The following is a 16,244-nucleotide window of genomic DNA, read 5'->3' as shown; positions in this document are numbered from 1 at the left end:
TGGATGCACAATTTCAGTGATCTTGTTTTCAGCAGCAATTAATCTTCTTGTTAAGTCAGCAGAGAAATTGCGGCGTGGGGGCAATCTTGGCAAATGGCAAACAGCAGGTACCTATAAGAGCATTTATGGACGACCTCACCATCATGGCAAAATCAGTACCTGAAGGGAGATGGATTCTAGAGGATCTAGTGGAACTCACTGATTGGGCAAGGATGGAGTTTAAACCTGAGAAGTCCAGGAGCCTGGTATTGAGGAGGGGATGCATTCAGGACCGGTTTCGGTTCAGAATAAAAGGTACCACCATCCCAACAGTCAGAGAGAAACCAGTTAAGAGTTTGGGGAAGTGGTATAGGGCAGACCTTAATGATAAGGAAAGCGTGAGGCAAATGAGTGTCCAAGTAGATACCTGGATGACATCTTTAGAGAAGAGTGGCCTACCTGGAAAATATAAGGCCTGGGGTTACCAGCATGGAGTACTTCCTAGACTGCTCTGGCCGCTGCTTGTTTATGAGGTGCCTGTCTCTACAGTGGAAGGACTGGAGAGGAAGATGAACACCTATCTACGACGGTGTTGGGTGTGCCAAGAAGCTTCTGCTCCATTGGTTTATACAGCACAGGCAGCAAGCTACAGCTACCACTGACATCAGTCCTGGAAGAGTATAAAGTAACGAAAACTCGGCAGGCCATAATGTTGCGAGACAGTCAGGATGAAAAAGTCCGCCAGGCAGACCTTGTGGTTGGGGCAGGCCGCAAATGGTCAGCTAATAAAGCAGTAAGGGATGCCGAGGAACGACTGCAGCATGCAGATATTGTGGGGACAGTAGCGCAGGGAAGGCTTGGATTGGGCTGCTTCACTAGTGCGAGCTGGAACAAAGCGGACCCAAAGGAACGCCGCTGGCTAATACAAAGAGAGGTCCGCAAAGCAGAGGAGGAAATCGGCAAGTTAAAGCTGTGGGCATGAAAAAGCAGGGCAGCTGGACAAGATGGGAGGGCGTAAGAGAAAGGGCCCTGACATGGCAAGATATTTGGAGCATGGAAGGACAACGCATAAAGTTCCTGCTGTGTTCAGTCTATGATGTTCTTCCGACTCCATCAAACCTTCATATCTGGGGGATGGTAGAGAGACCAAGCTGCTCACTATGTGGAAAGCAGGCAAATCTTGAGCATGTCCTATCAGCATGCCAGTCAAGTTTGGCAGACGGGAAATTCCGGTGGAGGCATGACAAAATCCTCTCTCAGGTGGCGGATGGATTGGAGCAGGCAAGGAAGAAGGTGAAACAGCATTCTGATGGGCAGTGCTTTATTCAGTTTATTAGGTCAGGAGAGAGCATTGCAGCAGGACGAAGGAGAGGAGGTGTTCTGGCCTCAGCAAAGGATTGGGAAATGCGAGCAGACCTTAAAAAGCAGCTTAAATACCCAGAGGAAATAGCACAGACTAGCCTCAGACCAGATATTGTCCTATGGTCTAGAGGCACCAAACAGGTGGTGCTTATAGAACTTACGATACCCTGGGAGGAAAGAATGGAGGAGGCCCATGAACGTAAGCTCAAGAAATATCAAAGTCTGATACTTGAGAGCCAAGAGAATGGATGGAGAGCCTGGAATTTACCAGTAGAGGTGGGGTTGTAGGGGGTTTGCGGGGCAGTCACTCTGGAGAGCCCTCGGATGGCTGGGAATTGAAGGAATGGCCAGGAAACGCCTTGTAGGGAAGGTTACTAAAGAGGCAGAAGTAACATCTCGCTGGATTTGGCTACAAAGGGAGGTTCAGTGGAAAAGCCAACCAGTTGAACGACAAACCATAACATAGAGTTGGGTGGTGGTCAGCAGGAGTAGATCCAGGACGCTGGATCTGCTGTCGAGCCCTCCCGAGGTGTCATGGGCTTAAATCGGTGAAACACCAAGGAAGGGGGGTGCCCATCTGATGACCGGCTGTAACCACCAACCTTATATAGAGTACATCCTTAACCCCTAACTGGTGCTAAAGGAAGAAAGGAGGGGGAATTATGCCACTGGCCCACAGTTGGTGCAGGGCAGAGTACCTGTAAAGGTGGGCCAGTTGCGATGGTCCCATCGTATTTTGCATATATATATATATACACATATATATATATATATATATATATATATATATATATATATATATATAGACACATTTTCAGTTTCCTCTTTTTATACTTTCCAATGAACTAACCTGTATGTTAGGATGGTCATCGTGTATAGGAATGAACAAAGGCTCTCTCCAGCTCATCCAGAGTGGTAGATCTTTACTCATGTTCAGACCAAAGGGCTGATAACCCTCTTGTAGGCCACAAACATTGAAATATTTCAATGATTCTATCTGGCAACCCAAATTCAGACGACCCACCTGGTTAACACCTATACTACAAACAGGCAGAAAACCTAGAATTCAAAGAGAAGACAATGAAATATATGAATAGTACATAGCAGAAAATTTCTCCTGTATAGTGTTGGCTGAAATGAAATGGAAACAATCACAAAGAGCTCACCATCACATTTAATAAAGTCTTTCACAGCAAATTCAGAACCAAGACTGTTTAACAGTAGCTCTCCATTGAGAGTGACCATCATAGTGTCAGTTGTCAGATCCAACAAACAGCCAATCACGTCCCCTTGATTCCAGCGGCCACCCAATCGCTCTGCCCCACCATGCCACCACTGCCCCTAAAACATAAAGGTATCACTTTATTTTGATGGCCCCTTTAATGCATTTTGTTGAATTTAAGTAACATTGCATCCACATGCCAACTAATTCTCAATAGATTATAAGTAGACTGTTAGGTTGGGGTTATGGTTTGTGTAAGTTGACATGTACTTGCAAAGTTTCTTATAGTCAATTAAATGTCTGTTAAAAGAGCAGTATCAACAGATATTAAGCAGACAGTCTACTAATACTCAAAAGGACCATCAAAATAAAGTATAGTATATTACATTATGTATTTTTTCATGTTACTGTAACTCATACTTACTATATTATTTTAGCACAATTTGCTTTGATATATTAAATGCAATACCTTGGAGCCATCAAACACGAAAGCCTGATCATCTGACCCGAGATCCACATCAGGTTTACATCCAGGTCGAGCCCAGCCAACTCTCATCTCTCCATCAGTTACAGCCTCAAACTCAAAGTACCATTTACCAGAATGCACCGCAAAGAGCTGCTCCAGACGGAAAATACGAAATCTCTCTGCAGCCACAGACTTGACACTGCTACTTGAAGCTATGGATGAGAAAAACAAATATATTTATTATTTACTTATAGTGCACGATTTAGTGTCACATGATTCCTTAGAAATGTTTCTTATATGATGATTTGGTACTCAAGAATCATTTCTTACCATTACTTATTTATTCAGATACAAAATTTTCAAGATCCATAATTCTCAGTGGACAAGAAGGTAAAAATAACTGTTTAGTTTGGTTTAAAATAATCGAAAAGGCCTTTACTGCACATTAAACCAACATATTTCATCCTTGCAGAATAAAAACATGAATTATTTTTTATATTACTGACTCAACATGTTTTAATTGCAGTATTTTGCAAATTTAAGATACATTTAAAATGCATTTGTGAGTAATGTAAACTTTAAAGTTTAATTTTGAAATGTAAACAGTTGTCCAAATGCGCCTTCCTCAGACTATACTTTGTTTGTTTGTTGTTTGTTTGTTTGTTTGTTTGTTAGACTTTATTAATCCCAAGGGAAATTCACGTCACAGCAGAGCTCTCCATAATAAAGTAGATGATAAAGAATATGTTTCATGTGTGTAAAAACAATAATAAAGTTACATACTGCACACGTGTTAAACAACGAGTAGACACTTGTCCGTATCTAATAACTAATACAATTAAGCATAATTCATCTAGTATGATTTTGGTTATACAATCACTGTTGGTAAAAATTATTTCCAGTATCTTTCTCTGTAACACCGGGGTTGAATTAACCTTGCACTAAAAGAGCTTATACACGCTTGGACTGTATCAAAAAAATCGTGGTTCATCATACTGACAAATTTGTCCATCATTCGATCATGTGCAACCTGTGCAATGTACTGTAAAAAGGAATAATTTTCCCACCATGCTCTTGTTCCAGCGGTTCCACAGTGTATCCAAACCCAAGAAGGGTGCCCAGTGCATCTCTCATGGCATCTCTACCAGCCTGTTTATGCCTCTCATCCAGCAGATAAAATGGCACTAGTTGGGTACTTCTCTTAAACTTTACATCCTAAAACACATACATATACATTTAGTACTTTTAAACTCATTAAACCTGCCTCAAACACAATGAGACAAAAGAAGAAAAAAATCCAAGTTGGAGAAATCCAATCTGCAAGTGCTCCAGGTGGTCACATGGACAAATTTGGTATTTGCATTCCAGTGATGACAAAGATCACATTTATATTGTTTGTTCTGAAGGGGTGCTGTTATGTCCTATTCGCAAAATTTACAAGAAAAGCCTCAGGTGTCCACAGAATGAGACTGTTTTGGGTGGAAATAAAAAATTAAAAAAAACACAATTTTTTTGTTTTTCTTTAAATGCAAATGAGCTGCTGCTCCCGCTTACTTTGCAGAAGAAGGTGGAGTTTTTACAGCTTGTGTTTTGGATACTCTGGCAACAACAAATACAAAAAAACACATGCATGAGCAATAATTACATGTTAGTTTAAACTATATGACTTTCTAAAAGCCACATAGAAAATCAGGTGTCTTTTTTAAGCTCAAACTATTTAGATTAAATAAGGAAGTTTAAATGGGTGGCACAGTGGGTCTTGCTGTCACCTCACAGCAAGAAGGTCGCTGGTTCAAGCCTTGGCTGGGTCAGTTGGCATTTCTGTGTGGAGTTTGCATGTTCCGTGTTCGCGTGAGTTTCATCTGGCTGCTCCGGTTTCCCCCACAAGTCCAAAGACATGCGCAATAGGTGAATTGGGGAAGCTAAATTGTCCGTAGTGTATGTGTGTGAATGAGAATGTATGGGTGTTTCCCAGTAATAGGTTCCAGCTGGAAGGGCATTCGTTACATAAAACATATGCTGGATAAGTTGGCGGTTCATTCCGCTTTGACGACCCCTGATTAATAAAGGGACTGAGCCGAAGGAAAATAAATGAATGAATGAATGAATGAATGAATGAATGAATGAATGAATAAATGAATATCAGTTATCAAAAAATGATTTTATATATGTTACTTTTCGTTTTAGATAAAAATTAAAATACTTAATTTCTATTTAATATAGTTTTAGTATTTTTTTATTAAAATTTAAGTGTATGTTTTAAATCTATAGATTTAAAAAAAAATGATTTAAATAATTATTTATAATTTTGGTCAACAATAACAAGGTTTAAATATTTCTTTCAATTTTAGAATTTGGATTAATAAAGGGACTAAGCCGAAAAGAAAATGAATGAATGAATTTTAAAATGCAAAAAGCAATACTTAATTAAACAACTAGCATTGCTTTAATTTTCACCTGCTGTGGGCCATAGCTCCAGCCCTGCCTGATTCGGTCTCTGGCCCAGATGTTGTGTTCATTTTCAGCCAGAATTTCCACCAGCTCTTCCTGAGCAGCTGTTAGCACAACCCGGGACTGATCAACAGGGGTTGGTTTATATCCATTCCATAGCTCATACCTGGACAAGGTGATGTAATTGGGTTTCATTAAACACTTTAGCAACACTTTGTAATGTACTGTTGTGCGTTTTTTGTTAACAGTGAAGGAAATGTTATATACTTATTTGAAAGGCGAACATATTTCACTTTCTCCTCAGTGTGTTCATCAGAGAGTCCAATATGAACCCCAAAAGCCAGAAGAGTTCTTCCATGACACCAAGAGAAGAATGATTAAAATCGGCAGCTAATTAACAGTTTATAACTTACAGTGCAATGATTTATACCTGAGGATGTCCTCAGATGACTGAAGGTTATGAATTCGCTCTTGATCTGGGAGTTTGGAGAACTCAACTAGGCATGAATGTACTTTCTTGCCTTCATCTTTAACCTAGAAAAAGCGATTCACTTTTCAATATACTCCAGAATGTGATTGAGCTACTTAATAGATGTTAATTAAGACCTGTAGATCAAGGACTTAATGCGTAATTCTTTATTTTCTTCTTGTTACAGTTCATTTTTACAAGAAAACATTTCAAAGTGCATCAAAATGTGAAGATACAAGAGAGAAAAACGTCAAGTGATTTCGAATGTGGCGTGGTGGTTGGTGCCAGACAGGCTGGTCTGATTTCAGAAAAACTGTAGATCTACTGGGATTTTCACCTCTAAGGTTTACAGAGAATGGTCCAAAAAAAGAGTAAATATTAAGTGAGCAGATCTGTGGGTGAAAACAAGCCAGAGGCCAGAGGAGAATGACCCTGGGTCTGTTCTTCATACCTCGCTTAAATTATCTAAGATGATTTGGCAGATCCTGGATCTTTTAATATTGATAACTGATCTCTGGCTAATTTGGTTCTTCAAACAAGTTCGCAAATTAGATTAAATGTCTGGATGAACTGATCTGAGATCAATGTGTGTGTTGCGAAGGACAGATCTATCGATCCTCGAAATCATGATCAGCAATGCAATGATTGGCTGATGGCACAGCACCGTAATGACATCATCTAATTAATATTTAATTATCCATGAGAGCAAAATTACATAAAAAAAATTTGTAGTAAACGATTTCTTTAATATGATATGCAGTAACTTTCCACCTTTGTGGTGGGCTACAGACTTTACATTTTCATGTGTCAAGACTCAAGAGTATTTAACAATTTATTTTGTTTTTCATTTAGAGCAGATTTTCTTTATTATAGTAGCCTAGGCCTATTCAAGTTTCTTAATCGCCGTAAAGAATAACTGGCTGTTTAAATTAATTTTGCATCAAAAAAAGCATTTTGATATCGGTAAAAGCATTAAATAAAAAAAAAAACATGTGCATGACTGCATAAATTATTATTACTTTAAAAAAAACAGTCGAATATTGTCCATGTCTATTATTATACACAAATTGTACTAAAGCTGGTACCTTACAATAGCACGCGTTTGTGTCTAAAAAGTCCATAATAATAAATTATACTACTACATTACTATATATTACTATTTACTATTTTCCCAAGTGTATATTACTACTACTGTAAGTAAAATGTCAGCATTCGGTACATACTGATTACCTTTGGTTGAAAGACCCGATCTAATCCTGTTCATATCATAGATTGTAAAAAATATGGACATAGTATCTGTGACGTCACCCATAGGTTTCTGAACAACGCAAAAGAAGCTACAAGACAGGCTTTTCTTTGGGAGAAATGCTTAACACTTCATTACCTGCGACTTGTTTGTGTTCTGACCACATGTGCTTGGTTGTGTACTATATCAATAAAGTGTTTAGACTTTTAAAAAACACTGTTGTAATACATTGAGCCACTAAAGCATTGTTCTTAAATTCTCTATTAAAGCACTGATTCTGGAAAGCTTTACAGGTCTAAAAAAATATAAATGATAAATTATACTAAGTAAAATAAATTTACAAGTTTTACAAAAAACTATTTAAGTGTGAAAACTCTCTCAGACACTTACAGTTCCGTAGGTCCAGCCCTGCTCTATTTTATCAATAAGCCAGAGCTCGTGGAGGTTTTCAGCTAACCGTTCTCTGATCTGCTCCAGCTGTGGAGGATATTCAACCTGACAAGATAAAGAGTTGAGTACAGATGTGTCAGAAAAGTCAGAAAAGTTGATGCGAAACAGATTTCTTTAAACAACTGTACTGCACTGATGCTACACTTAAAATAATCACAGTGTAATTAAAATTGAATGCGTACTTGGCTGGAATCCACTGGAACGGGTGTGAAGGTCACTGGACTAATAGGTACCACTGGGCCTAAGAGGTCACGCTCTGTCTCAGTGTGATTACGAGTGAGTTCGTGACACAGCTCCAGCTTGCAGCGTGTTTTGGGGAGAAGAGCTTCAGCACATGGAGAGAATCCAGCAGGAGGAAGAAACCTGAACTCCCCCTGTCGACCTCCGAACAGCATGCGCACCCTGATGGAAAATAAAAGCAGGTGTCAATGTTATGATGTGCAGAATACTGATTTGGTGAGATTGAATTATGGACATTCATAACATATTTTTCTTTGTTTGACTAATTGTGGAAAACAATAGGGTGAACGAGTGGCTAAGTTGTTAGCATGGCAGCCTAAAAGCAAGAATGTCACTGGTTTGAATCTCAGCTGGACCAGGTGGCATTTCTGTGTGGAGTTTGCATGGTCTCCCCATATCTACATGGGTTTCCTCCTGTGTGCTCCGGTTTCCCCCAAAGATATGTGAAAGATATGTGTAAATAAAGTTGGCTTCAGTGCGTAAATTGTGTGGGTGTTTCTTTCAGTGCTGGGTTGCCACTGGAAGGGCATCCACTCTTTAAAACATATGCCAGAGAAATAAGTGGTTCATTTCACAGCAGCAACTTCTGATAAATCAAGGTATAAGATGAGGGCAATAGACAGTGAGTCAGTAGGGTGACCGGATGTGTTTCAGTTTTTGTCCCCAACTTTTTTTTTTTTTTTTGCTTTTTTTTTTTTAATAAGTGTTTATTGACAATATACATAACATTATATAGAATGTAAGAATAATGTAAGAATATCAGGACATTTGTTAACAATTAGCAAAAAAAAATAACAATAACAATAAAAAAAAGAAAAGAAAATACAAATACAACCCACCCTGCCACCCCTCATCCAAACAAGGTATAATTGTTACAAATTGTCAAAACATTTCTCGTTTTTATGTTATATAAAGATAGTTAAAATGGTTGATGGTAATAATAAATAAAAACAATAATGTCCAGAAATGATGCACAAATAAATTACATTTACAAATATGATAAACATTGAATTAAAACAATAACATAAAATAAGAGAAAGTAAGAACAATAACAACAACAAAGACTAGCAAAACTAACAATAACTATACGAAATAATCAATTATTAAAGTCTGACAGAGGTAATGTGTCAAGAAAAGGGCCCCAAATATAATCAAAGTCTGTGGACTTTTGTCAGAGTACAATATTTTCTCAGGGGTACAAGCTTATTGATGCAGTGTTTTTTTTTTCAGGGGGGTTCTCAGATTTTCAATTTTGAAGTATACATTTTTTAGTTGCAGTGCTTGCAAGCAAAATAAAACAGCTGTTGTGGTAGGTCAATTGAAGTAAACTGATGACACCTAGTAGGCAAATTTTAGGATCTGGATCAATTTGATTATTTGATATTTCAGAGGATGTTACATTGACTAACTTCCAGAATGCCTCCAAACTTGATGTTTTAGTTAACAAAAAAAACATACAAAATGGATTGTCCCCATTTTTTTAAGTTATTCATAATCATAAGTGAAATTATAAAATATATATATTTTATTTTTAGACACTAAACTAGAAAATGTCAGAAATCCAGTCAACCTAGCAAACAACAGCACTTACAAAAAGTAGTCTGCTTTTTATTGATGTTAGTTCCGCTTTTAACACGATTCAACCACATTTGTTATTTGAAAAGATGGAACAGTTGAATCTAAACCCATGCATATGTAAATAGTCTCATTTTTAACAAATAGAACTCAGGTTTTAAAGGTTAAAATTATCCGTTCAGATTAAAAGAACAGTAGTACTGGGGTTCCACAAGGCTGTGTCAGCTCACCTATTCTTTTTATAAATGAATGTTCAATTAAGCATTCACAGAATTTTATTTTCAAATATTCCGATGACACTTTATGAGAATGATGATATTTTACTTTAATATCAAGTTTACTTTATGAGAATGATGATATTAGGGTTTTCTACCAGTCAGAAATGAGCCGGTTTGTTGATTGGTGTGATAAAAATTATCTAAAAAAAATCGTCATGATGGAATTATAAGGTTCTATCTGCATTCTGAATGATTTTGAGATATTGAGCTTCAAAGTTTTTGCATTCCATAGCAAACAGTATATGTGTAACATTTGTTTTCAAATAAAAAGTCTTAAAATGTAAACAACTTAAAAAAAACATCCCATAATGTAAATAAGTATTCAATTAATAAGAATGTCAATAACTCAGTTTTGACAAAAATGTCAGATAGAACCTTATAATTCTAATGTGACGAAATACTAAAAAAACTGAAGCGATGGTATTTGACCCAAAGTGTATAGATGACCATCGTCAAGTGGTTGTACATGACCATCCTATTACTCAGTCAGAGACCTACTGTATAAGTACTTGGGCATTTACATTGACATTTGACATTGAAAGTTCTTTTACATGGAAAACACATATAGAGTGGGTTTGCTCTTGTTTACACCAGTGATTGTATATTTCATGAAGTTTACATCTTTTTGGAGTTAAGAAGAAGCTTCTGATGCTGTTTTATAAAGCTGTTCTGGAAAGCATTGTTAGATATGGTATCACAGTGTGGTTTGGCAACCTTTCTGTACAGTGTCAATCTAAATTGATGCATCTCTTAAAGACAGGATGGAAAATTGTTGGGCATGATGTATAGTGAATTGAGTCCTCAATCAGGTGACAAGGATTCTGTACGATCCAACTTATTTCCACATTATGAACTGCTTCCCTCTGGTAGGAAATATAGAGTTCCAAAGTGTAGGTTGAACTGATATTAGAGATCCTTTGTAGCAGTTTCAGTGGGTTTACTTAACAAGAGTTTTTAATTCTTAATTAGCATTATAATTATTGTAACTACTGTATTTTGTATTGTTTGGTTTTATGTAATTTCTGCAGCAATATGCCGATTCCCATAACAAATTTCCTGTCAAGGATAATAAAGTTTTACTACTACTACTACTTGCAAAAATCAACTTGCAAAATCAAAATCCATCTAAAGATAACTTACTGCACTCTAGCAGAGAAGCTGACCACTGGAAACAGCAGTCCATTTACGCAGAAGTTCTCCAGCATGCCTTGAACTGGCTGTCCATTGACCCGGAAGGAGATGCAGGTTGCACTGAGGTCAAGACAACAACTAATGACATCATCTTCCCTTAGCAAGTGCTGATTGGGTGAGCTAACTCGGCGACCTACACCTCCTAAAAAAACACAAAAACAATAAATGCATCCTTAAATAAATCATGCAAAAACCTTCTGAAAAAATTGCTACCTGTCCACAGCTGGAGTCCATCAAAGCCATAAGAGCAGAGGTCATCTCCAACACCGTTAGAGCCCCAGTTGTGACCCCCAGTGGGTGAAGGATGGTACCCTTCAGTGCTGGCCCATCCCACTCGCAGATGAGTAGGCTCTGCTGTCACAAACGCCTCCGCTTTCTCAACTACAACCTCATAATACCACTTTTTGTATTGGGCGCTGTCATCTCTCATACACAGAAAGATGTTTGGACGTACACTAAACAGACAGCAGACATATTATTAGCAATTATACTCATAGTCAATATATTAGCAAACTAAATAAATTTTAAGGTGTGATAAAATCCTGTTATTGGACCTCTATCATGATTTTGTGGTGTAGGAGTTCTAAATTGTTGGTGTTTTGTTAACAGGTCACCTGGAAACTTGGTTAATCAGTCTTGTCTGTAGCAGCTGGTCTCTTTCAGGCAGCAGTGTGTCACAAATCAAATGCTGATTAGAGCGGACAGCCATCCCATGACAAACACAGAGTGAACACAACACATCTAATATCTGCAAATGAAATCAACACACGAACACATGCTGAAAGTAGTCAAATCCAGACTATTCTGATCACCTTCATTATGGTCTGTTCAAAAATGAAGTCAGCTAGCATTTAAATGATATTTACATTGTAAAAATGCTGAGTTCCACACAATTGACTTGTGTTGGAATAACATGAGTGATAAGTTAACTTTTTAGTTTTTTACAAATTTAAGTGGCTTGAATATAAAACAAAGAAAGTTGTCCCAAATAAACTCAAATGTTGGGTTGTTTTAGCTCATTTTAAATAAGTAGTTTGAACAAGCAACAAAAGAGTGTACATTGTAATAAATACAGGGTTCCACACAATTCATTCATGTTGTCCCAACACAAATTAAGTTAACGTCACAAATTTAAGTGGATTAAACATAAAAGAATTAAGTTGTCCCCCCAAAAACTCAAAATCTCATTTAAAATTAATTTGAACAAGCAACAAGAGTGTACATTGTGAAAAATACAGGGTTATACACAATTCATTCATGTTGTTCCAACACAAATTAAGCTAACGTCACAAATTTAAGTGGATTGAACATGAGACAATTAAGTTGTCCCATCAAAATCTCAAAAGCTCATTTAAATAAGTAGTTTGAACAAGCAGCAAAAGTCATTTTTTGCATGTATGAAAATAAACAATCCCCATTATAATATTGTAACATATTACAGTTTTGCTGTCTCTTGATCAAATATTTTAAATGTATTGGTTGGCATATAGTAAAATACTTTCAAAATTTATTTAAAAGAAACCAAAACAGATGCCAAACCCTTAAAAGGTACGGTAAATGTTTACCTTATGGTTTCTTCCATGTTTGTCCAGAAGCGAGATGATGGTTTTTATGTGACTTTCCTTAATAACATTCAAAGCTTCAGGACTTTCTACCAACACACAATGTAACACTTCCAATATTCCTAAAAACAATCAACAAAATAAAACAAGTAACAAATGAAAAGTCAAATCAGCTTTTGAGCTCACATCATGAAAGAAATAATTATGTAGGACGATTACCAGAAGAAGCCTCTAGCCTCTCCAGCCTGCTGACCAGCCAGTCCAAAGAGCCAGAAAACTGGGCACAATTATTACGATTACCCCTGATAAGAGCAGCTGTGGGAGCAATGGAAAGTGTGTAAATTAAAGCACAACTTATGTATATATATACAGTATATATATATAAAATTCATCATATACCTAATAGTTCATAAAAAGTGCTCAAGATCCTTTCCCAAGACTCTCCTGCTTCTTTCCCAGCAGCCTCTGCAAAATGAGCTGCATTGTTGTACACATGCAGGTGGTCAATGCAGTCCAGCACCAGAGTGATTATACCCTGAAGCAGCCACAAGGAATAAATATAATTATAAGGAGAATATATAAAGGAAATAATTAAAATATTAATGTGGCATTAGGCTTGATATGCAAGTTTTTTTTTTTAGTTTTGAGGTTATTACCTCATCTTGAAAAAGATTTTGTCTGTTCTTCAGTGCTCCAATGTCTCTCTGTCTGACCTTGTGGTCTTGCCCCATTTCAGGACAATGAAAATAAGCAAGCAAATCTTGGAGGGTTAGACGGATCATCTCAATTGGAAGATTGAAATTGGTGATGTTTTCTTTCTGGGTGACATCATCTAGTCCTCTTTAGAAAAGCAAAAATGAAAAAGAAATTCTAAAACATAATAAAACAAACTTCTTTTTAAAGTATATATATATATATATATATATATATATATATATATATATATATATATATATATATATATACTGTATATATGTATAAGAATTGTCCTACCAAAACGAAAAATCGAAAATCTATAAACTACTTTTTATGTGAAGTACTCCACATATTGTCCCTTTTAATGGTCTCTATCAATGCATGGTTTTCTACATTTACCTAATGAATTGTGAGAAGAGAAGGGTGGAGCTTCGAATGAGACACGCAGCTTGTGACTCCTCCCTCTGAGAACGGGACAGAGTGATGCCATCATCCATGTGACCTTCTGCTTGAAGAACAGCCTGTGATGAGAACAATATCAATATAAAATGAATGCTGTCTTGTTTAGCATATGTGACATTAATAAAACAAACATTGATCAATTACAAATATTTGAACTATAGAGCAAATCTTCTTTATCTATAATGATTTAAAGACCTTAAATGTGCAGGTGATCTGCCTAAATGCTAACCAGTTAGCATAGTATCTTTCACATACAATCACTTCCCTGTCGTCCAAAGCCACGCATCCTAAAATCGTGAGCACGCACATTAAAGATGACAGAGACCCTCTAGATCATGTCATTCATCAGTTAGAAAACTTTCTAGTACTTTATAATACTACAATTCTGAACGAAAAACTGTATTATATCAAGCACATTTTCAGTTATGTTGTTAGCAAGCAAAACTTGTCATCACTCTCTCATCAGTCTCACTCTTTCACACATTTTGTCCTAAAGCAGGCTGCAGGAATTACACTCAGCCATACTTACATTCTATTTCAGACCGAATATTAAGAGCAGCATAGTAAACAATACAGGTAGCATGTCACAGGCTGTCAATGTTCAAAAAAGAAACCAATGAGAATATAAAACCAACTTCACCTCAGTAAAGCAGCCTAGGGGGAAGAGCGCTATTTACTTCTGTTTTGTTGTTAAACTAAATAAAAATCTACATTATTAATGCTGTAAAAGGTCCCTTATGAAACTAAAAATAGTTACATCAATCATTTGCAGGAAGATTTCAGTGGCTGAACAACACTTCTGTGCATATAACCTAATCGTAAAACAACACAATCCACATAAGCTTTGCCTGACTAAAAGAGTTTTAAAACAGAACATTACCTGTCTAAAAGAAATACTTCAGTCATGGTTTCATCCTTCTTATAGTGTGCAAAAGTAACTCAAATATTCATTTAGGATTTTAAAAAGTTTTGATTCAACATTTGTTTTTAACGCTGTCACTCGTGTCCACGTCCAGCCTGCGTGAAAGCACATCGGCGGGTCTGCGTGAACGGCTGCAGATGTTCAAATCTACATTTGCTGACAGACAGTTTGGGCTACTTATCAGAATTATGGGAGATGTCAGCCCGACAATATTTAATTGGATAAACATTTTTTGTCTTATTCCTTACCCAGAATATAAAAATTCATATAAATACATTTAGATCATTTACTTTAATCATTGCTATTGGAATGTGAAGAGACTTTCAACCAGCACAACAATGTTTCTGAACACAATCACCTACTGCACCTTTAAATCATCGTATAAACCACTCTATTTGTTTACCTGTCTCTGTGACATGCTTTCGTTCTGCCTCTTAGAGTCAGTGGTCTGATATGTGAGCCAAAGCCCAGTGTCCACATGCTGAATGAAGCAGAGAGAGTCTCCATATTTAATCTCAGGTGCACCCATGCCATCTCTCCTCTTAACATAGTCTGAGCTCTCGTGGATCTCCTCCTATAAAAATACAGTATAAAAAAAGACTTGAGTTAAACATCAAAAGATAACATCACACCACATGCACAAAAAAATGGATGATTACTAATTATGTGTAATAATTTTGGTCATCTGGCTATTTTATTATTGCATCTGATATTATCAAACCTTTGAGGCTCGAAAGGCGAAAGCTGCACATTTAACGTCAGCTCTGTCTCTTTCCACCAGCTGTAGCCCCTGATCGTGGGTGAGTCCCAGGAATGATCCAGTTGTGAGGTGACGCAGACGAAACGCTTGACCCCAGTGAATATGACTGCCACTCCATCTACAAATAAACAATCAATAATAGAGTCTGACTAACGCAGAAGGAATAAATGTGTACTTTCAACTAACTGAAACACTTACACAACATGTAATGCCTCAAGCCTCCATAAAGATCGAGCCTGAAGAGAGACCAAGCCTCCTTCAAAATGGACACATCTGAAGGAAGAGTGGGGGAAATTGTGAAACATGATGTAATGAATGCCATTAATTTATGTCCAATCATTTAGATGACCTCTCTGACCTGTGCTTGTCATGTTTGTGCTTGGCTGCAGGGACGGTCAAACACTCATCTGTGTGTCCATGTAGCAGACGAACAGTGTCACCTCCTCTCACATGACCTGCGGTTCACAATCAATGCAAGATGACAAGTATAATATAAGACTTCAGCAGAAATTCTGTTTTTAAGATGGACACAAAAGAAATGATATTCAGTAGATAATGAAGCTAATGAAGAGTTCACTTCAAAACCTCTAAGTGCCATCTGAAATATTCTTCTAAAATTAGTTTTTTTTCAGGCTCCTCCATGTAGGCTCAGAAATTAGCACTTTATGGCAATAAATAGGTTCTTTTCATTGCCTTTAAAGTGAAATCATTTCACATAAACATAGGAGGCTGAGAAAAATACTCGTTTTAGAAGAAAATTCAAGACATTACTTAGAGGCTTTTGCATCTAAACTCTTCAAACATTAAATTTGCATCCATTTTAACAGATGAATTTGCATTACAAAAAAAGGAAATGTAAAAATAAAAACATCTTTTAGGTTCTAACATTAGTTTATTATAGTACTTGGCATGA

The 16,244-nt window shown here is 36.9% G+C and overlaps 1 protein-coding gene across 1 annotated transcript in view; it reads right to left on the bottom strand.

Moving 5' to 3' along the window:
• Positions 1-15,929, bottom strand: part of ryr2b (ryanodine receptor 2b (cardiac)) — a 103,780-nt gene extending 87,851 nt beyond the window's left edge. The window contains 22 exon segments of the mRNA XM_056477285.1: positions 2,192-2,400; positions 2,508-2,682; positions 3,033-3,241; positions 4,097-4,244; positions 5,487-5,646; positions 5,748-5,831; positions 5,911-6,014; positions 7,586-7,690; positions 7,828-8,047; positions 10,879-11,071; positions 11,143-11,384; positions 11,544-11,677; positions 12,495-12,613; positions 12,711-12,806; positions 12,891-13,026; positions 13,148-13,331; positions 13,587-13,708; positions 14,975-15,145; positions 15,293-15,449; positions 15,530-15,604; positions 15,690-15,786; positions 15,917-15,929. Of these exon segments, the coding sequence (XP_056333260.1) occupies positions 2,192-2,400; positions 2,508-2,682; positions 3,033-3,241; positions 4,097-4,244; positions 5,487-5,646; positions 5,748-5,831; positions 5,911-6,014; positions 7,586-7,690; positions 7,828-8,047; positions 10,879-11,071; positions 11,143-11,384; positions 11,544-11,677; positions 12,495-12,613; positions 12,711-12,806; positions 12,891-13,026; positions 13,148-13,331; positions 13,587-13,708; positions 14,975-15,145; positions 15,293-15,449; positions 15,530-15,604; positions 15,690-15,786; positions 15,917-15,929 (3,153 nt within the window).
• Between the last annotated feature and the right edge of the window lie 315 nt (positions 15,930-16,244).

Source organism: Danio aesculapii, chromosome 17 (genome assembly GCF_903798145.1).
Source record: "Danio aesculapii chromosome 17, fDanAes4.1, whole genome shotgun sequence".
Lineage (NCBI taxonomy): Eukaryota > Metazoa > Chordata > Actinopteri > Cypriniformes > Danionidae > Danio > Danio aesculapii.
Note: the sequence above shows the minus strand (reverse complement) of the source record. Positions and strands in the feature narration are given on the sequence as shown.